At 40.4% G+C, this 23,414-nt stretch overlaps 1 protein-coding gene across 1 annotated transcript in view; it reads right to left on the bottom strand.

Annotated features, from left to right (window-relative positions):
* The window catches only part of cers5 (ceramide synthase 5), a 36,354-nt gene extending 16,636 nt beyond the window's left edge, over positions 1–19,718 (bottom strand). Inside the window, exon 1 of the mRNA XM_053652969.1 lies at positions 19,298–19,718. Coding sequence (XP_053508944.1) covers positions 19,298–19,470 — 173 coding nt within the window. The 5' untranslated portion in view covers positions 19,471–19,718. The remainder of the gene's footprint in view (positions 1–19,297) is intronic.
* Between the last annotated feature and the right edge of the window lie 3,696 nt (positions 19,719–23,414).

The following is a 23,414-nucleotide window of genomic DNA, read 5'->3' as shown; positions in this document are numbered from 1 at the left end:
AACGTTGCTTGGTCTTTTTCTGCTCTTCAGCACATCAGTATGAGTATCAATGAGACATACGTGTTCAAGTGTCACATCTGTAAGGCTGGAATTGCAGCAGGTCTCCAGTATGTACATTTGTATTATATTGAAATAAGGGACCTTGGCGAGTTTTATAACCAAAATACACAAGAACAGAATCGTAATATACACTCGGTCACAGAGGTACAAACTTTATACTAACTTCACGTCACAGGAGTATATTGTGTTCTTGTTTCAAGTAGCAAGCTAGTCTGTGGGCTATGATTGTTACTGGGGCACTCCGAGCTACACTGATATTAAAATCAAAGTCAAGCAACAATACAATAACAAAACACGACTGCAGTCTCAACCTCCCACGTGTTATGTTCACAAGTAGGAAGTGTGAACTGGGGCCTCGTTAATTAAATGTGCAACCACTTGTACAAAAACGGACATATCTGTGAACGTGTTTTCCTTCCATACAAACTCGTCATCACCACATACTACTGACTTGGTATCGGTTACAGTGGCCTCCACTAACAATAACGTTTATGATCATGTGAAATCTTTTCTCATTCAATGTTGGTGATATAAATATAATATGGTACTAATGGTAATGTTCGTTCGGTCTGTAGGAGTATGGAATTAGAGGTCGATTCATTTTGAAATTAATATTTAAATACTAAATCTTGAATTCTGCATGTATGCAAACACAACACAGGTTTATCCAAAAAAAAAAAAAAAAAAAGAAAGAAAATAAATAAATTTTAAAAAAACAAAAAAACTGTGTGTGCAACAATTATTGGCACCCCTATGAATTCACATGAGAAAAATATATTTGAGGTATATTCCCACTGATATATTACTTTTTTTTAGTACACCTGGGTGACTAGGAACAGGAAATTGTTCAACCATATCCTCCTCTCATATGAGGTAACACACAGGCCAAATTCTCCTAGGCATTCATAACAATGGGTAAGACCAAGGAATATAACTGATGTGCGGCAAAAGGTTGCTGAGCTTCACAAAATGGGAAGTGGCTATTAGAAAATAACAAATATTGAAAATGCCCATTTCCACCATCAGGGCAATAATTAAGAAGTTCCAGTCAAATGGAAATGTTCTGAATCAACCTGGAATTGGACACGTGTCTAATGTCATTTTGTCACCAGCCTCTCTTTTTTCTTTAATACAAAAAAAGTATAAAACATTAACTGTTACATAGCTGTTAATGGAGCCTCCTGCCATTAATATTAAAAAAAAATTCACAAAACAACCAACTGTAAACAGAAAAAAATACTATGTGCCCCAGCCATCCATCCATCCATCCATCCATTTTCTGTACCGCTTATCCTACAAAAGGTTGCAGGGAGCCTGAAGCCTATCACAGGGGACTCGGGGCACGAGGCAGGGGATACCCTGGACGGGGTGCCAATCCATCGCAGGGCACAATCGCACACACACACACACACTCACAAACCCATTCACACACTACGGACAATTTGGAAACACCAATCAGCCTACAGAGCATGTCTTTGGACTGTGGGAGGAAACTGGAGTACCCGTCGAAACCCCCTGAAGCATGGGGAGAACATGCAAACTCGGACCCCCAACCTTGGAGGTGCGAAGCAAACGTTCTAACCACTACGCGACCGTGTTTTCCTCATCTTTTGCGACGCGTGAGTAAATCTGTATGTTCGGTTTAAATAAACCTTTTATAGGAAGAACAGCAGATAAACGCCCATGATTTCCAAAACCATTCATTATAAAATACCTTTCCATTTCCTACCAACATCAATAACACCCTCTCAAAATGAGGGAAAGTGGGAGGAAAAGACTGATGACTCAGACCTGCCTGGTTAATAACTAAAATTCGATTTCCTATCTAGTGCACTAGCAATCATTTATCTCCGCAATATTCTACAGAGGTCAGCACTGAACCAAGTCTGCTAACTCTGCTAACACGATCTGCAAGATGTCTTGCATTTTCCACAGTTCCGATTCAGTATTGGCCCATTGCGAAACAAGGCTCCACCTCACCTTCCTGACAGGGACCATGACAAAAAGACAGAAGGGCTAGCTAAGCTGAGGAGATTATATTGAATGGATGACTTTGTTTGCAGGTAAACAAAGCATGAGCAGAATGTAGTCAGGAGTGGCCTTTAGCTACACTCGGGGTTAAATGAATAACACACCACGGAGACTAAAGGATGACCAGAGGGTTTATCTTTTCAACATGTGCACGTATACACCACGCTTGAAAAGATTACTGATAATTTTTGTAACATATTAACAATACATCACAGATGTATCTATCCATCACACCGATGTACCCATCACAGAAACTAATCTTCATAGGCTATTTTCACGTAAAGGCAATAAGTGTGCACTACAGCACTGTGCATTCATGTAATTATCCAACCAGCCAATAATGTGGTAAGACATACAACGCAACACATAACATCATGCAGATACAGGGTCAAGAGTTTCAGTTAAGGTTCACATTAAACATTAAAATGGGGGAAGACGTGATCTCTGTGACTTTGACCGTGACATGGTTGTTGGTGCCAGATGGGCTGGTTTGAATATTTCAGAAACAGCTAAGCTTGGATTTTCACACATACAGCTTGAAAGGATCCCAGAGTAACTTCTAAGCAACTAAAGGCCTCGCTCACATTGGCTAATGTTGATGTTCATGAGTCCACCATCAGGAGAACGCTGAACAACAATGGTGTGCTTGGCAGGTTTACAAGGAGAAAGCCAGTGCTCTCCAAAAAGAACATTGTAATTCATTGCAGTCTGCAGTTCAAAGATCATGTGGACAAGCAAGAAGGCTATTGGATAAATGATTTGTGGATAGATGAGGCCAAAATAGAACTTATTGGTTGAAATGAGAAGCGCTATGTTTGGAGAAAGGAAAACACTGCATTCCAGCATGAGAACCTTATCCCATCTGTGAAACATGGTGCTGGCAGTATCATGGTTTGGGCCAGTTTTGCTGCATCTGGGCCAGGACAACTTCACATCACTGATATAAGTATGCATTCTGAATTATATCAGCGAATTCTAAAGGAAAATGTCAGGACATATGTCCATGAACTGAATCTCAAGAGAAAGTGGGTCATTCAGCAACACAACGACCCTAATCACACAAGTCGTTCTACCAGAGAATGTTTTTTTGTTTTTTTAAAAAAATTAAAAGAATAAAAAGTTAATGTTTTGGAATGGCCAAGTCAAAGTCCTGACCTTAATCTGATAGAAATGTTGTGGAAGGACCTGAAGCAAACAGTTCATGTGAGGAAACCCACCAACATCTCAGAGTTGAAACTCTTCTGTAGTGCAGTTCCTTCAAGCCGATGTGCAGGACTGATCAACGGTACCCAGAAACGTTTAGTTGTAGTTATTGCTGCACAAGGCGGTCACACCAGATACTGAAAGCAGAGGTTCACATTCTTTTGCCACTCACAGATATGTAATATTGGATCATTTTCCTCAATAAACAAATGACCAAATATTTGTAAAATATTTTTGTCTTATTTGTTTAACTGGGTTCTCTTCACATTTATGCAGAAATATAGAAAATACTAACGGGTTCACAAACTTTCAAGTAGCACTGTAGCAGTCTCTAGAGTATACACAGAATGGTGCGAAAAACAAATAACGTCCGGTGAGCGGCAGTGTTACTCAGAGAAGTCTGAGGGGAATGGTGAGGATGTATAACTGTGGTGAGGAAAAAAATAGCTGAAGATGCAGAACACGCTGAACCGGCAGAAGACCACATCAGGTTCCACTCCTATCAGTCAAGAACAGGCTATTGTGGGCACAGACAGTGAAACTGGAGAGCTAAAATTGATAAAACAATGTGGCCACCGAGACCACCAAGTATGAACACTAAAAAGATTTTTGCATTCTAGCATTTGACATGACAATCTAGACATGAATTCTTCTGACAAACAGCTTTACATCACGGGTAAAAGGCCCAGACAGAAAAATCTCCCAAGACCAATGTAAACTGGTGGGGGGAATTCCCCATGCGCTACTTCCCAAACAAACATGCACACGAAACCATGCAAGATTATTGTATATTTGCATAGCACACAGTTCGCTGCCTCATGACCGCATGCACAGCTGTGGAATCTAGCGTCAAGGATAAATACCATTTCATTGCCTGGGTGAAAAGTTCAGGAGCTAAATTTAGCAGGTGGGAGTCCTGCGACACAACCCTTGACCCTGAGGTCATGCTAACTGTCCTTCACAGCTCATGGCTGTTTGAGTGAGAAAGAATGTTTCTTCACAGAATACACGGGGAACCTGAGAGAACATTAAGCGAGGGGCATGTATAGATCAAATGCAGTTACAATGATCAAATGCAAAAAATGTTTCATGTTCATGCTCAGAAGTCATTATCATAAAGCTGCCATCACAATTAATTATTCTGATTAACCCCCCAAAAAGACCAGCTGCTTCTGTAGGATTTTCTTCACATCTTAGTTTTATCTGACTGCTGAAGCCATGGTCTGCAAAGAGCTTACAAAGCACGTACGGCATCTCACTGTCTAACGGTATACATCAGGAAAGGGGTACAAAAGAATTTCCAAAACAACAGATGTGCCATGGAACACTGTGAAGGCCGTCATCAACAAGCGGAGAGAACGGAGCACCACACTGACATCATGAAGAACTGGAAATCGCTCCAAAGTTTACAAAAGGACAAGACAAAAAAAAAAAAGACCAGGAAGGCTGCCAAGAGATCTACAGCAACAGACATATCTGATTGCTCTCTGCATGTGACAACAATTTCTCATATTCTTCACGTGTCTGGGCTAGGTTTACAAAAAACACATTCAAGCCTGACTACATCACCCCAAAACCGTGTGAAGATGAAAAGGAGTTTGACATTTCGGTCTGAAGTTGAAAGGGAATTTCACGGTTCAGTACGACGATGACCCAAAGCATACATCCAAATCAACAGATGAATGGCTTAACGAAAAGATCATCGATGTTTCTGAATGGCCTAACCAGAACCCAGGCCTGAATCCAATTAAACATCTGTGGGGTGACCTAAAGCGGACTATGTGGCGGAGCGTAGTGGCTAAGCGGTTAAGGCTCTGGGTTACTGATCGGAAGGTCGGGGGTTCAAGCCCCAGCACTGCCAAGCTGCCACTTGTTGTGCCCTTCATGGCTGCGCTCCGCTCCTTGAGCAACCATCATGACCCTGCGCTCCCACCCCAACTTCCTAACATGCTAGGGTATGCAAAGAAAAGAATTTCATGGTGCTGTAATGTATATGTGACCAATAAAGACTCATTATCATTCAAATGTTTTTAGAAGAAAGAACGGGAAAATGTCGCCAAGTCAAGATGCGCCACGCTGACAGACTCTTATCCAAGGTGCTTCAGCAAAGTATAAGTTTAGGGGTGTGTACACTTATGCAACTAGAATATTGTAAGTCTCTCCCCCCCCCAAAAATAGTTTCTGATTCTTTTCCACTTTATTTGTACACATGATTTGTCTTAGTGCCATTCTTTTACTTCACAAAAACCTGCCATTTTAACAGGGGTGTGTATACTTTTCATATCCGCTGTAATTACTTACACACTTATAATCAATAACTAGTGGAAATATGGACAAAATTACATGTGTAATAGCTGTGTATCATAGTTAATAATTGACCGATCATCCATTTTGCACATGGAGACCTGTATCTTAAAGCCAACCTCTCGCTCTCCATCCTCCCGAGTCTCTCCATCCAACATGAATCAATGATTTAGAATTCCAAGAAGTAAAAAAATGGTGGTAGTAGAAAATTCAAATCAGTAGCCCACACTGGGACAAGAAGATAACATGTCTGTCTGGCCTATTTTTAGACAGTTATGAACTCTTTATTTATTTTTTTTCCCCCTTTCCTCCATTCGCCTTCTTCCATTCAACAACCTGAGAAAGCACAAAAACCCTACTGACTATCGACCTTCACAAAACAAAAGTCTTCATTGGGTATGTATATTTAAACAAAATTCAGTTCACTGTGACGCGACACGCCTCAAAGCTGTAACTACCACACACTCTAATCGTCCTGAATCCCTCCACCTGCTGCACCAGGTTTTACTAGTCAAATTAATTTCCTTGAACTGATGAAATACGACCTTTTCGGGCTCGGGATCAGGACCACACAGATTTGCAGAAACACTGACAGAACCTAGTTAAATAAACAGCAGCATAAAGGTGTTGTCATAACTCTCCTGCTACTACACCCTGCCACCTGAGAGGGTAAACATCTTGATTAATATCGCTCATCAAGGACGCAAACAGGACGTGCTACCTTGGGCACTTTCGTAGAACAATTTACAACGACCATGGCCGAGCTGTCCTCTCTGTGAGAGGTTCTATGCTCGTTTGTGTCTGTAGAACGCTATAGTTTATAGTTAAAATTACGTTAGCTACCACTTTGTTTTTTTTAGCCTAGTCAATAGAGTTTACGGGCAACCAAAATGTTGGACTGGACAGCACACTCTAGCTTTCCCTTGCCCGACGTGTTGGCTAATGAATTGATCATTTGAATTTTTAATCCACACCTGAAGAAACAAAATGCGAGTATATCTTGCAATTAGACAACAATCCGTCCATTTTCTGCACCACTAATCCTACACAGGTGCCTTCAGCCAATCCCAGGTGACTCGAGGGGTGCGCTGAACAGGATGCCAACCCACAGCAGGGCACAATCGCGCACACACTCACACACTACGGACAATTTAGTGATGCCAATTAGCCTACAACGCATGTCTTTGGACCGTTTTCCGTACTGCTTAGACTACGCGTGGTCGCGGTGGAATTCGGAGTCTGTCCCAGGGAACTCGGGCAGAAAGCAGGGGACACCCTGGACTCTTCAGCTGCACACACCGGGAATCGAACCTCCAAGCTCGGAGCTGCGAGGCACACATGCTGACCATTAAGCCAGCGTGCCCCTAGACAACAATCCAAATCATAATAAACAGGTTTGAAAGCTGACAGCTATAATATACCCCGCTTGCTAGTTTTGGTTAGTTTAGTTATGGTTAGATTAACAATTAACACATACTGTACGTAGAAAAAAGAACTGTAGTCTTAAAACGTAACAAGATAGCTGTTTGTGTAATAAAGAGGCCAATACAGCAATAATATAACTCACAATACACTGTACCACCCTAGTATTTACACAATTCGACTGGAACTACAGAAATTATGTCTCAGGTTTCAAGAAAACAACCACAACAATCCAGAGACTACAAACTGCATCCTTTTTACTCTTACCTAAGGTTGTTTCAGACACATGTTCGGACTCGACTCTTAACTTCCTGCATAGCTAACCCTAAAATTACAAAAACTGCAACATGTGGCTGAGTCTGCTGCTAACAGGCCGTGCTTTTACCTACAAACTCACCACACGAAGCTAAATCAACACTTCTTTACTCGGCTGGTAGAAAAAGGAGAGATCTGAATGTAAATATAGACACTGTCTGCCATGTCGGTGTTAACGTGCTGCCGAGTGCACTGGTAGGACGTCTAAAGATCATGTTCCACATATACACATTTGATGGAGGTCGTTGTGTGTTAAGAAAAAAAAAAATCTCCAGTCTACAGTCTGCGTCTCCTTTTGAGGTGATACGACGTGCACAGATGAACGCGCCAAAAAAAAAAAGTTTGCACACCTCCAACGGCTTTTGAATGGGGGCAAAATGGCACTATAATGCCAAATGAATACAATCTCAAGCTTGGTAATTCACATCAACAAGAAAAAAAGCTTGAAAACATTTGGTTCCAGACGTGATATGAAGCAGGTGGTGTATGACAGCAGAGATGTCTGGAAGAACGTGTGTGCGCGTGCGCTAGGTCGGAAACCCAAACCCAATGCGAGCCAAACTGAGATCATCCAAAAGGTGCTCAGGAGACAGGAAAGACGATGGAGGCACTTAATAACGCATACTGTTTTGTTTTTCCCAGAGAGTATTCATTTCGCATTCAAAAACAGACTGAAATGAAAAATTTTCACTAACACCACTTCAGCATGCAGTATTCGATCATTTCACTCAGCTGTCAGAATCGAGGATCATCTCTGAAACCTAACAATGACCTAATTAAGTTTCTTTCAATTTGAGTGTACTCAGCAGCAGATAAAGTCAGCGAACCCGTGAGGTGCATTCTGCCGAACTGTAATATATAAATACCCGTAAGAGATAACGAACGGATATTCGGTTAAGAGCTAGGAGGAAACGAAATGAACACGGCGTAATCGGATATGATTTTCCCCAACTGCAATTCAACGTCCTTCCTTGCCGTGTTGGTGCATGTGCTCGTGTTTGATGGATGTAATGTAAAGAAATATTAAACACTCGGCAAAAGCTTTACTGGATGTCAGCTTAATATTTAACTCTGTAGGCCTATAGTAACAGCGTGCATCCTGTTCAAACGACCACGTCTCACTGGATTAACGAACCTTCGGTGGAAATGCCTGTTAATATGCGTGTTATCTGACTTTTAATGAAGTTGTATTAGAAATGTGTTTTTTAGGCTTCTGCCATATAAATCTTTAATCATCTCTACACAGTAGTACACTGCAACTATATCCACAGATGTATGCTGAGATTACATAATATTACCAGACCTGGCACCGTTTCGCATAGGAGCTCTCCAGTTTAACAATTGGCGTCATGGACATGGATACCTCTGCCACAAGTCTAGTCCTTGTTGTTACTAAATTTGCATGCCATTTATAACCTTAAAATTCCCTTCGACCAAGAAGCAAGCTGTTGAAGAAAAGTTATTTCAGACATTTGACCTTGCTGTGACCTTAACCCTCCTTGACCTTAACCTTCCGATTTCAAAATCCAATCAGTTCATCTGTTGCAGCGTTCTGCGTATCGCTGACTACGTTTACATGGACAGCAGTAATCTAATTACTGACCTTATTCTGAATAAGACAATATTGTGATTAAGGTGTTTACATGAGTCGCTTTTAGAATATTCCTTTCATGTTCCCTTTTTACATGTTATAGAATATAGATCGATTAACGGCCCACGTCATTACGTCACCGCACCACGCCGTCCGACGTCCCTCCAGAATTTCACGTATCGACATACAGTTGGTCTTCGTTATGGTCCCGTGTACAGTTTTGGGTGTTTTTATTTAAATTTTTATGAACGCTTCAAGTGCAGTTAATTATTTGTCATGCTGTACGTGCAAATAGACGACTGCTTGAAGCCGTGGGCTGCGTCCCAAACTGCGTACTTACCTACTATATAGTATACAAAAGTACATGTATTTCTCCTACTATATAACAGGTAAGTACGCAGTTTCAGACGCAGCCGTGCTCTCTTGTTTGCCGTCAAACGGTTGAGCGCTGCAGTGTGTGACCGTGTCCTGTCGCAAAATGCGGTGAAAACTCCCACACGACGTTAATAGTGTGATTAAGGCGTGTCCACGTCTGTAATACACATCGATAATGCGACTAAAACAGGAATACTCAACACGTCTTAATTCCATTTGTGTTTACTTCGAGTATGACTTTAATCGGATTAAAGTCATCAATAATCGCTGTTTACATGCTAGTTTCTTAATCGGGTTAATATCGGATTATTGTTGTCCAGGTAAACATACTGAATATATTCATATAAATTCCATATAAATCCTACGAAACATTCAACTGTACGTTCTTAAGATATTGCACTAACTAGAAGCTTGGATGAAAGCACCGATGGACGGACATCCTGTAAACAATAATGCCTCCGCTGAACTATATTTATTTGGGACATCACAGTAACATTTCAGCCAAGAAACGGTCAAAACAGCAAAAAAAAAAAAAAAATATATATATATATATATATATATATATATATATATATATATATATATATATATATATATATAAAATTAAAAAAAACAAACAAACAAAAAAACCCCAAACTACTAATATGGTATTTTTTCTTTCCTGCAAAATCCGACACCTCTGTGTGTGTGTGAGTAGACATACTGATGATTTCATAGCCCAACAGACAGCGTTATTATAAATCTGTAATCTGTAATGTGTAATGTGTAATCTGTAACACAAGCGCATGTGAATGGGACACAGATTCTGCTGGGGATTATTTGTATGCCCTGAAGCTACTTCAAATCGCGTCTCTACGTCTCACTCTGAAAACGAGCCGTTATTGTCAGTCAAGCACGAGCGCACTTTTGTCCACTCGGAGCTGATCACATGATCCCGTCACCCGGTCCCGGCCATGTGCGTCACATTTGGCTTACAAATGTCCACTGTAATGCAATCGGATGACAGGAAAAGTGTCACTGCACACAGGAAAATATTCAACACCCAACATCTCGCATGATGTCAGTGACTTGCCCTTCACACAGGATATGAGCAATGAATTAAACTTATCCTTTGGTTCTTAAGACACAGGAAATTTCAGGCTTATATCCTGGATATTACAGTTTCCCCCATTTTCTTTCTGCTAGAAGGTGGTTGTGTAATTTGGCCTGTATTACGTTTGAGCTCTAACAGGAGTACACGCAGCACTACTTAGCTTGAATGAACATTTCAATGAACTTTGAAGCCAGAGCTTAAGCAAAGGGCTGGGGCTTTAGCGTGAAACCCTCTCAACCCGAGACCTTTATCCTATTTTAACCCAGAAATCCACATATCAGATGGACACAATGGCCTAGAAGAAGGTCCTAATCCGTTACTATAACCTGAATCATCTATTGTACTGAAGAATCTTCTGCAGCTCAGGCACTTTATCAGCTATTTCACGCATTCCTTACGGCAAATTAAGGCAAACTGGAGTCTGAACGGAGGCGTGTGTGAGTTGGTGTGTGTGTGTATGTGTGTGTGAGGGAGAGAGAGAGAGATAAATACCTAGATGAGTGGGTGTAGTGGACTAGCACAAATATGGTCATGTGTAAGGCTGTCTATACGCTTGTGTGTGTGTGTGTGTGTGTGTGTGTGTGTGTGTGTGTGTGTGTGTGTGTGAGAAAGGAATTTAACTTTCCCAAACCTCTTTCTCAGGGTAGAAATGATTCTAAAATGGCTATAAAAACCATCCAGTAAACCAGAGCAGCATAGCGATTGTTTGGTTTAGTGCATTGCATTTTCCGAAAAATGCTTCCAGGATATAAACGTTGTATAAAGTATAAAAATGATTTCGTATAGAACATCGATCGACAAATACAAACGAGTCAAGCAACGTGACGGTCATGTGATTTGGGAGGAAATAGCCGGCTGTGTTTTTAACTGGGCAACAAAACAAACAGTGAGAAAATAGAGAGGCAAAAAGTCTGGTGACTGAACAGCTAGCAGTTCCTCCATTCTGCACTATTTGGACAGTACTAGCTTTATATGGGGAGGTGGGGTGATGTGATTTTAATCCCGTATGAACGGGTCATGTCGGTTATTTTTCCGGACTTTTTCCCGGACTGCACGTTCCCAAGCCGGTGAAGATTACAGCGTCTTTTACCTTCTATAAAACGGCCTGAAAAAACAACCCCAGGTTAAACTAATCCCATGCAAAAATACTGTTAGTTACTGCCCTATTACATAGAGCAACTAATAAAACACAGAGGAGGTCAGTGAACAGATAACATGAGCGAACCTCCATCCATCCATCCATCCATTTTCCATACCGCTTATCCTACACAGGGTCGCCGATCAGCCTGTCCCAGGGAACTCGGGGCACAAGGCAGGGGACACTCTGGACTGCTCAATCGCACACACCCATTCACACACTATGGACAATTTAGAGATGCCAATCAACCTACAACTACAGCATGTCTGTGGCTGGGGGAGGAAACCGGACTACCCGGAAGAAACCCCTGTAGCACGAGGAGAACATGCAAAATCCGTGCACGCAGGGCGGAGGCGGGATTCAAACCCCCAACCCCGAAGGTGCGAGGCAAACATGCTAACCGCTAAGCACTAAAGTTCTGTTTTGCTTTTGTGAGAGAGCAACAAGCAGCATTAAGAAAGTTGTGAGGCAAAATTTTGGTCTACTTGATTAACTATTAACTTTCTTACACGGCAGTCCCTTTGTACTTGGAAAGCTCCAAGTGGATTTTCCCAAATTCCAGTGCATTGGCGCAGAAAAAAAACAAAAACAAAAAACCAAACAAAACATGGATGCCTAGAGCAAGGACATATTTATATGGCTAGTATCTGCATTGGATAAATTTATGAAGATCTACATGAAATATTTCTGATTCGCAATGAGAAAATCACATAGAAGATAGGGCAACTGTCTTGCTCATCTTTGCTCTGAAAAAGTGTCAGAATGATCTTATTGTGTTCGTGAAATTGAGCTGAAGTCAATGAAATTATGTTAGAAATCTGGCCACATGCGCATCAGAACTGGACCACGGAGCAATGGAAGAAGGTGGCCGGGTCTGATGAATCACGGCGTGGAGCTAACATCAGTGAACTATATTTATTTGGCACGTTTGACAGTCCTAAATGAATAATATATATTCTGCTGTGTGTGTATTGGGTTCTTTTCAGTCTTATAAAACTGGACAAACAGTTGTGTAAAGTTTTAGTCTGAAGTTTATATTTGTAACACTGAGTTTGTGGATTTTATGTATAAATATACAAAAAAAAATGGTACTGAAAGTTTGACCACCCATCCGATCGATTAATCGAAAAAATAATCAGCCAACTAATCATTATGAATTATGAAAATAATCGTTAGTTGCAGCCCTAAGACATAGTGATGATTTCACAGCCCAACAAACAGCGTCATTATAAATCTGTAACCCACGCGCATGTGAACGGGAGACAGATTCTGCCGGGGATTATTTGTATGCCCTAAAGCTACTTCAAATCGCGTCCCTACGTCTCACTCTGAAAATGAGCCGTTACTGTCCGTCAGAGCTGGTCACATGATCCCGTCACCTGGTCCCGGCGGGTGGGGGGTAAATCTCAACAAAACATTTCAAAAAAAAAAAAAAAAGAAAAACAGAGCTACATATCGAGTCAAATCAAGTTTTATAATGTATAAAGTGATGTTGTGACGTCAAGGTGCATTTATGTTCAAGAGTTCAGAGTACAATGGCTTGCAGCATTAGAAACATTCCATGCCTAACCCACCTTTCTTTTCTATTGGCTCGTGCTTCCAAGGTTCTCAAACCTGCAGAAGTTCATCTAGATGAAATGAAACACTACTGTACCACGTCCTTTGTCATTCGAATGAATACTGACGTTTGGGATGGGGGTAAGGGCCAGCTGGTTAAGAAAGCAGACAACAAGCGTCCAAGTTGCACTCCCTGCCCTTCTCTAACAAGCAGCTCATTTACATTTCGCCAAAATGCATTTCTATCAAGAAAATATATCAACTCTAAACGCTGAGATTGTGTATTATCGCAGCTTCCAACAACGCTTGTTAAGAAACAAACAATCTCATGAGTGTATGCGTCATTCTTGTGAAATAAATACGAGCAGAGCGGGGGTGTGGGCATCTCCCAAAAAAACCATGTTTCTCAACGTGAACCACAACGCGAGTGTCTCAATGCGAGTGTTCAGTACTTAAGCGCGTGTACATGAGTCGGCCAATAAAAATGAGACGGTTTCACGGACGCATCACACTGTTAAAGTGCACCTAGTATGGTTTTGAAACGTGCCTAATTTTGTTTTAAGGGTTTCATACAATAGATTTACATGCATCCAAGGTAAAAAAAAAAAAAAAAAAAAAAATTTAATGTGCTCATAATTAAAACCGCAGCATTAACTTTTCCCCCCAGGAAAAACGCTATAGCTAGCGAACTTTCTAAGGCTCCCGGCCCCTACAGAGCACCATTATACGACCGTTGCTATGGTTACACCGTAAAAGGAGCTACTGTTCTTGTTAATTTTAATTCAAGCATTTCTGTACAAATAACTGGATCCTTATAGCAAAATTTACATTTTAAGTACTTGGAGAAAATAAAATAAAATTTGTGAAAAAAAACTGAAGTGTTTTGTCATCATTTTGACTTAAATACTCCGTATTGTAAAAGCCGTTACATTGTTATTTTGACTTAATAACTTGTTCTCTTATTGTGACTCCTAACACTTATAAACGGACAGAATTTCAGAATGGGGAATGGCGGTGTTTTTCACTGCATTTAAATAAATGATCAATCATTACACGTGTGTGCCAGCTGAATTCCACTAAAGCAACATCTGACTTTATTTACTACCTGGGAAACGACATACGCTAATATTCAATAAACAGTCTTAATTACAGATATGTGTTCAATAATGAGATAAATGAGTCAATATAAAGAGATAAATTGATCAAGTTAAAGTAATGAAGAGATATGTTTAAATAAAGACATTACGAGTTATTAAGCCAAAATGATCACATTATATCTTGACATAACGAGTTATTAAATCGGCACAGCACTTCAATATTTGGTTTAGGGGTTTTTTTCCCACAACTGATGGATCAGGGCTTCTGTATCTGCCATGCACTATAATCAACACTGAGTTTAGGTGTGATGATATTTCCCCACGGCTCTGGCCAAGCACAAAAGTAAAAAAAGTCGTTCATTTTTCTTATTACTGTTTATCGATGCAATAGCAAAAGTATAAATATAGATACAGTCCTCGTCTAAACTGTCACACATGATCGTGGTCATAGATACCTACACTCACCTGCCACTTTAATAAGAACACCTGGGTATCTGAGGCTACAGTCTCACAAAAAAAAAAGAAAGAAAAGATCGGTTTTTCCGATCTTCCAAACCCGACGTGGTTTTCTTCTGTTTTAGCCTGTCGTGCTGTGTGTTGAGCACTCTGAGATGCGTTTCTGCTCACCGTGGTTGTACAGAGTGGTTATTTAAGTGACTGTAGCCTTCCTGTCAGCTTAAACCGTTCTGACCACTCACCTCTGACTTCTCTCTCGTCTGCCTGCAGAACTGGATGGTTTTTTGGTTTGGTTTTTGGCACCATTCAAGACTGCTGTGTGTGAAATACTCAAAAAACAGCCCATCTAGCACCAAGGCCCCGTTTACACTAGTGCGTTTTCGTTTTTTAAAATGAAAACAATCCTCGTCCACGCTACACGACCGAAAACGCGTGTCACATGACCATTCATGCACACTGGGTATGTGCATACAAATGTAAACAGGAATTTGATTGTTAGTCACAGGCAGGCACAACAAACCGGCGTTCTATGTAGGGTTGACGCCGCTTGAAATGAGATTTATTGGCGATTGCTCTAATCATAGCTCGCCTCTTGCGCATGTAGGCAGCTGCAGTATTATAAAATACAGAATTAAACTGCCCAATGGCTGCTAAGAATGACGACAACGCCAGCAAAGCTTGCAGTTCAGTCTCCGTGTTGTTGTCTATACGATCAAGGTAGCGTAATGATCGTGTGGGAGGGGCTTGACGAATCAGGGAAGGATACGTAATGACCAGGAAGGCCCAATCAGGGAGCGAATGTGGGCGGAGCCATGCCTTCATTTTCAAAAGTCTTTGTTTTGGTCTGTTTACAGTGAAACGTGAGCCCGGAGTTTTCACACTAAAACGGGGTCTTTGGCATTTCCAAAAGTCTCTAGTGTAAACAAGGCTAACAACCACGCCACAGTCAAAGTCACTGGAAGATTGAAGCAAAGGTTAACTGAAACCCTTGGCCTATATCTGAATGATTTTATGCACTGCGCTGCTGCCACATGATTGCCTGATTGAGGAGGTGTACAGGTGTTCCTAATAAACTGAACAGAGAGGATACGGATATCAAAAGTGTGACTGAATGTTTGACTGGATCTACCTGAGATGTGGTATTAATGCAGCCTGTCAGGGACCCAGAAACAGGCCTTGACAACCGACAGAATTTTTGACCGCACTCAGGGCCAAGTGCGCATGTGAAGAAGTTGTTATCGCTGATAAATAAATAAATGAGAGAGCGAGAACGGACTGGCGGAGTGCCAGGGCCTGAGGGGAAATGCAGCTCCCCAGCTGGGTATTAGAGCTTCCACTGTCGTTCCTCATCACTCGGTCCCAGTCAACCAGCTAAACCCACATCAATCCTCTTTAGACCAACTAAGCTAATTGGACTGCCAAATAAGCAGCACAGCCTGAAACATCCAGAGCTGAGTCACAGCAGGGGAGCAACATGAACTTGAACAATGGAGACAGTAAAGACAACAAGATCCTAGGAGGACCTGGTGTTCTCGAAGGTAGACATCAGGTGATGGTGGTGCCAGTGGAGGAGGGGGTGTGGTAACAGGAACACAATGCTGGAGTAGGCAGTTAGACTTAACCATCGGGGTTATATAGTTGGTCGTGGGTGAAGGGGGGGGGGGCTAGTGGGTGGAGACCTGATTAAGGTTCAAACGAGTTCTGAGTTTCAGAATAGATTCTGACTTTTTAATCCTCACCTACCAGATTTACTTCTGTGTCCAGATAATATCCAAGGTAAAGGGGAGACAATCTATTTTACAGTGCTGTGAAAAAGTATTCATAATGGGGTTCAACTGGACTAGACACAACCAGGCCTGATTACTGCAAACCCTGTTCAATCATATCAAGACTTAAATAGAACTGTGTGTGTGTGTGATTCATTGATTACTGGTGTGAGGGTGTGCGCGAGAGATTACTGGTGCTAGTGTAAGAGATTACTGGTGCGAGTGTGTGTGTGTGTGTGAGCTTATTGGTGAGAGTGTGTGAGATTTACTGGTGCGAGTGTAAGAGATTACTGGTGCAAGTATGTGATTACTGGTGCGAGATTGTGTGATTACTGGTGTGAGGGTGAGTGTGAGAGATTACTGGTGTGAGGGTGTGCACGAGAGATTACTGGTGCGAGTGTGTGTGTGAGTGAGATTACTGGTGCGAGTGTGTGATTACTGGTGCGAGTGTGTGTGTGCGTGAGAGCTTATTGGTGAGAGTGTGTGAGATTTACTGGTGCGAGTGTAAGAGATTACTGGTGCGAGATTGTGTGATTACTTGTGTGAGGGTGAGTGTGAGAGATTACTGGTGTGAGGGTGAGAGATTACTGGTGTGAGGGTGAGAGATTACTGGTGTGAGGGTGAGAGATTACTGGTGTGAGTGTGTGATTACTAGGCTTAGTCTTAGATGATTTTTTCTGAGTCTTTGGGGCGAGTGTATGAAGATTATTAGGGTGAATGCTTGATGATAATTGGTGTGAGCGTGTCATCAGTTTTTGGACTGCGTGAGTGCTGATGATTTGCGGGGCGAGTGTTTGATACTTATCGGCGCCAGTTTATGATGATTATTGGGATGTGTCCGTGCTGGCACTCAGGTGAGCGTCATGAGTCGTAGGGTGTGTGTGAAATAATTTTTAGGGTGTTTGTGCGAGTTATGATTCAGTGCCAACAACGAAAGTAAAACGCCAGCTATGCACTTTAGTTTACACAGAGTTCCTTAACGTCTTGCTCGGGACCGGTTCACCCAGCTAAGCTAAAAAAAGACCATACTTCACATACCTTAAGGGCAAACCGAGACAGTGCACCTACTGTGCATTACAGAGAAACTTTTATAGAACCAGTGGAACCAGACTCGAAACCATCGAAAGACTCCACCGTAACAGGACGCGCAACATCGCATCAGCATCACTAACTGGTTCCTTGAGGAACCATTACACAAGCATGCAGACTGCAGGCATGCCACTGAGGAAACTATTCTTTAAAGTCAACGCTGGGTTTATTATGAGACAGGTAAACATTTAACATCCCTTTAAAGGAATAATAAGCTCAAGCGCTTTGTGTACATTAAAAATCGGTTTCTAATGCGAATTGATTTTTTACTTTAAGGTGTGAACAAAACAATCCTGATTTGAACGAGAACTTTGTATAAAGAGTCTCCAAAATCAGGTGTGTAAACATGACTTGACAAAAAAAAAAGGTGCATATTCAAAACATTTATGCAAATCAAATCCACCATGTAAAATACACTTTCAGCCTGCAAAATACAAAGTGGAGTCTTATAACCAACTTGCAGTTAGCGGCCAGTCGCTCTGGATAGCACAGGGGGTTTTGCATACATATTTGGGTTCTCATTGTTCGAGACAGCAAACCATAGTCATCTAGGCTGTTTTATAGAGATCACAAGACAGCCAGCCCATTCCCTGACAATTATAAACACTCAGGAGCATTCAAAGTTAAAGGAGAAGAAGTCAAATTTACACAAATATCCTTACTCCATACCTCATACTTAATCGAGCAGCTAAGGCATGCTGGTGCGGAAACTCTTCCTCTCAGTGAGCATTTTAGTCTCATTTTAGCCCCTAAGCTCTGAAATCCACTTCCCCGACTCACAAATCACATCTGCAACCGTGAATATATTTCAAGATTCAAACGGTCTTTAAAAACTCATCTCTTCAGGCTCGCATATTCTCTGTGACATTTTTACATAAGACTTCATTATAATATGTATTTTATGTATCATATCATATAATGTATATATATGCATATGTATAATCTACATTATATAATGTGTGTTTTATGCATAATATTGTATAATGTATATAAGTGCGTACATATAATTGTTTGTGTTTTATGTATACTATCGTATAATGTGTGTGTGTGTATATATATATATATATATATATATATATATATATATATATATATATATATATATGTATGTATGTGTATGTTTTATGTATAATATGCTGGTCAAGCTAACAGCTAATAGAAACTCATGGCCACCAAGTAAATCTCATGCAAACTGCATAGTGAAATTATAACATGCATGCCTGGAAGCATCTTATCTTTATTTTATTTGATTAATTTATTAAATGTCAGAGTGTTGTCAACATGTTATTGACATACGTCCTCATTTCCTTCATGCCTTTGATGCTAAGCCGGTTATCTCTTAAATTTATCCACTCAACAACAATTAACACCTTATTAAGATAAATATCCATAGCCGATTGATACTGAGTCATACATATCCTTTAGATTTGGGTCTTAAAGCAGAGTTTAAATCCAACCCTGAAGCTGAGTCTTTAATCTGCACACTAGCATACTAAACAGCATGTGGAAACATTATACTAAACCCTGGGAGCCATTGGTTGTAGGTTGCCAGTACTAGCGTACTAACGCACTAACGCACTTAATAGTACGTCAAAACAGTCCACGGAGATGAACTGCTACTATTTAACTAAATTAGTACAGCAAATTGACGTTGCCAGAGAAAGCTAGTTAGCTTAGCCAGCTAAGTTGCACACCGCCCCCTTTTTTCCACTCCTTCTTCCCTCTTTTCTTCCACGAACCGTTTTTAACGCCGGTTTGACACCCAGTCGATAAAGTTTTATTTCTAGAAAACTTCCATACCTTTCGAAAAATATCCTAACAGCGAATATGCCCAAGGCCAGCGGGAAAGCTTTGAGTAAGTGTCCGGCTCTAGGGTACTCCACCCCGGGCGCGGGATTCGCCAGGTCCGTCCAGCTCACGTTGTGAGGAAGCCAGAAATCCTCGCTCCAAAACCAGGCTGAGAGAGCAGCCATGTTACGTGTGGAGGAAATAAAGAGCTAGGTTTTGAGAAGGTTGTGTAAAATAGCTAGCTAAATGGAGAGAAAAAAAACAACAACACAAAGGGGGTTTGATGTAACTATTCACCGCCCCCTTTTACTGTGCACGAGAGCAAACGTGTACCGAAGTGAAGCTCCATCGACAGCTGCTTTCCACACCCGAACTGGGTTGCCAGATTAGAGCGAGCGTTTGAAATCTGGTTGCCGGGTTGGCTGTTTCTCGGCAATCATCACGACTAATAGGGTTCCGTTTGCAATGGTGTTTTATAAACTTATTAGTTGTCACGTTGAATGACGTGAATTTCTGAATCCTATAACAGACCGTGTGGAAACATGTCCTCCATGTCAGATTATACAATGAAAATATTCCAAATGTCTACGTTGTGGTTGCGTCATCAAACAGTGCTCTTCTAGAAAATGTGTTAGTGTGAACACAAACATTCTTCAAATTGAGCTAACAAGAATAAAGATGTTTTTCTGTCCATTAGAATGTTTTGTTTACGTTTAGTCATTGCCACTACTGAGAGCGCATGTTCTCCCTGTGCTGCGGGGGTTTCCTCCAGGTACTCCGGTTTCCTTCCCCAGTCCAAAGACATGCATGGTAGACTGATTGGTGTGTCCAAAGTGTCCATAGTGTATGGGTGTATGTATGTGATTGTTCTCTGTGATGGATTGGCACCCTGTTTAGGGTGTACCTCGCCTTGTGCCCGATGCTCCCTGGGATAGGTTCCAGGTTCCCCGTGACCTTGAAGGATAAGCGGTATAGAAGATGGATGGGTGGGTGGATTGTCACTACTATATTTGCATCTGTAATTTTTACATAATCCTGTGCTTTTAGACAAGTGACATAGCAGTGGTAACACTAAGATTATGGACACTTTGTTGTCAGATGTCTCTGGTCACAATGCCACTAAATTGGCCATTAGTGAACATGTCATATTATGTGTTTTAAGACCGCCGGTCTTAGCTTACGGCCAAAGAATCAAGAAGTGTCAAGCTAGAAGATAATGGCTTAGTGTGTGAATGAGTGTGTGAATGAGTGAGTGTTCATGGTGCCCTGTGATTGAATAGCATCCCATCTAGGGTCTATCTCATGTCACTCCCATTGTTTCTGGCACAGGCTCCAGATCCACCACCACCCTGACTGGGAGAAGTAGTTACTGAATGTGAGTGAGTGAGTTCAATTGATATTTTTCAACCCAAAGCCTGTTTCCACTGCATTTTGATTTTTAAACGGGATATCACTCCGTCTGGCAACCCCTGCACACGTGATGAGGCTGAGGAAGTTCCTTCTGCTCAGGCAGTTTATTGACAGAGAAATCCTCCAGAGGGAGACAGAGTACGCATAGAGAGACCATACTCTGCTGGTTCTCTCTGTTGTGGAAGTGAATGGGAGAGATGTGAAAAGTGAGAGAAATTTTTGGTAAAGATTTTAGATCAAGTGACTGTAAAAAAAAAAAAAAAGGGGGGGGGGGTTCATTAATAGGGCACAGATAACAAGAACTTCAGGCACAAGCATTTACAGCATTTATCAGACACCCTTATCCAGAGCGACTTACATTTTATCTCATTTATACAACTGAGCAGTTGAGGGTTAAAGGCCTTACTCAAGGGCCCAGCAGTGGCAGCGCTGGGATTTAAACTCACAACCTTCTGATCAGTAGTCCAACATCTTAACCACTGAGCTGCCAAGCACTGCTCAACTTATGTTTCAGTAGGAACAGTGATTTCATTAGGAACTGACTTATGCATTTAGATTTATGGTAAAGACAGTGAAGAGGGTTGGAAACTGGGGTTGAAAGCACACACTTTGTGGCCATGGTGCTCATGTGTTAGTGCAACATGTAAGGAAATATGCAACAGCAACTGTTCTTCGGGTGATTGAGAATGTCTAATGCAGGATGTTATCAGACTTCCAGCAAGAACAGTCAGTCTTAACTCTGTCTGTAACATGATATGCTGATATATATATATATATATATATATATATATATATATATATATATATATATATATATATATATATATCAGCATATCATGTTACAGATGTTACATGTTACATATATATATATACACACACACACACACACACACACACACACACAATTACTGTTGTTTTTTTTGGCTTCTTAGCTTTGAGAGAGATTTTAAAGAGAGAGATAGAGGGGCTGATGAATGAAAAACTGTATATAGCTGTTATAACCTAAGTGATAACGTTCCACAACATTGAATATAAATATAAATTGATTTTAATAAAAAAATGGCAAGTACTTTATTAATTAATAAAATAGTTTGTAGCAGATCACTGTGGTATTAAAGTAATAAAACACTTATGGACTGCTGTTATTGGAAAACAATCAACTTCGAGCTGGTAACAGTAACTCATATCAGTTCATTGTTGATTATTTTCCTAACAGCACACCGCTACGTGTTTTATTACTTGCTTACCGAATATGGGCTTACTCAGTATTTTATACATGCTAGAGAGCGTATGTAGCTATTTATTGTACACATAGGCATTCTTTCAAAGACTATGATGAATATAATGGGGAAAAAATGGATGAGGACAAATCATAAAGTAACATAAATGTATAGCCAATATGTAAAATAAAAATGAATGGATCGATTATTCACCCAGCCTTAGGACAGATATGCTTTTTCCTCTTCTTCATAGATTAGCTCAAACTGCCTCAAGCAAAACATTACTTTACTGCCTATGTCAAATGAGAAAACGTCCAAATTGGAGATCTTGGGACATTTTGCAGATCAAATTGAAGAAAGCAACATACATGGCACTCCAAGGCTCTAACTCTAAAAACCATATAGTGTATCTATGTTTGTTGGTGCTGCCATCATGTGGAAATTTTACAAACAGCAGCTGATGAGTAGAAATATAGGTCTATCTTCTGTGATTACCCATAAATCCCCTCTCTCTCTACCAAAATTTCAGGTTGGTCATGTAGGATTAGGAGCATTTAGTATTTTTGTTAAAAATCTGATCTACTTTATTTTTGATGAAGCCTATGGTATAACAAATAATAACATATGCTGTAAATGAATGAATGAATGAATGAATGATCTACACAAGCAACAGCCTCAGTTTCACTCCTAAATTGTATTTCCTACCAATTAGTATGAGTTTATATGTATTTATGTGTGTGTATGTTTAAGTTTGCATGTAGAACATATTATTGTCATAATGAAACGCACTGCTGTGATACACATTAAAATAATTTTCCATGACCAATTTGTGATTTATATATATATTTTTAAACTGTCATATTATAAAACTGGTAACTTGAATTTTACAGTGGTCAGTCAGCGTAATCGATGTGTTTTAAAGTAACACATGACTAGCAAAAAAAATGATAAAGAGTAAAATATATGCTTTCATCTTATTTCAGATTAATAACCTATACGAAAACATCAAATATCACATGATCACATGTTTTTCCACATATGGTTGTGTGAATATTAAGTGATCATGTGGAAAAACATGAAGGTGCATTTCAAAATGTTAGGCCCTGAAATTGCACGTGTGAATTCAAAAAAAAAAAAAAAGAAAAAGAAAAAAAAAAAAAAATCCCGTGAGAAAAGTGCATGTTTACAACCACATGTGTAAAATTGACATGTCCAGATGTTGTGTTTTACTTTTTAATGAGTGTTTATGATACATATCACAGTCCCAAAAATGGCAGAGAAAATCAAACAAACAATTTGTCAAGATATAACAACAGAAAATGCCTTGAGCATAGAGTATTAATTTCTCGTTTTTTATCTTGCAAATTGACATTGATCATTGTTATCATTGTAAAAAAAAATAAAATAAACAAACAAAAAAAACCTATAGGATTTATAAATATATATCTTGCCTTCATGTCTCTAAGAATCTGAATTGACCTCAATCTTCGAGAAAAGTG

The sequence above is a fragment of the Ictalurus furcatus genome, chromosome 21 (genome assembly GCF_023375685.1).
Source record: "Ictalurus furcatus strain D&B chromosome 21, Billie_1.0, whole genome shotgun sequence".
Taxonomy (NCBI): domain Eukaryota; kingdom Metazoa; phylum Chordata; class Actinopteri; order Siluriformes; family Ictaluridae; genus Ictalurus; species Ictalurus furcatus.
This window is presented reverse-complemented; position numbering and strand designations above follow the sequence as displayed.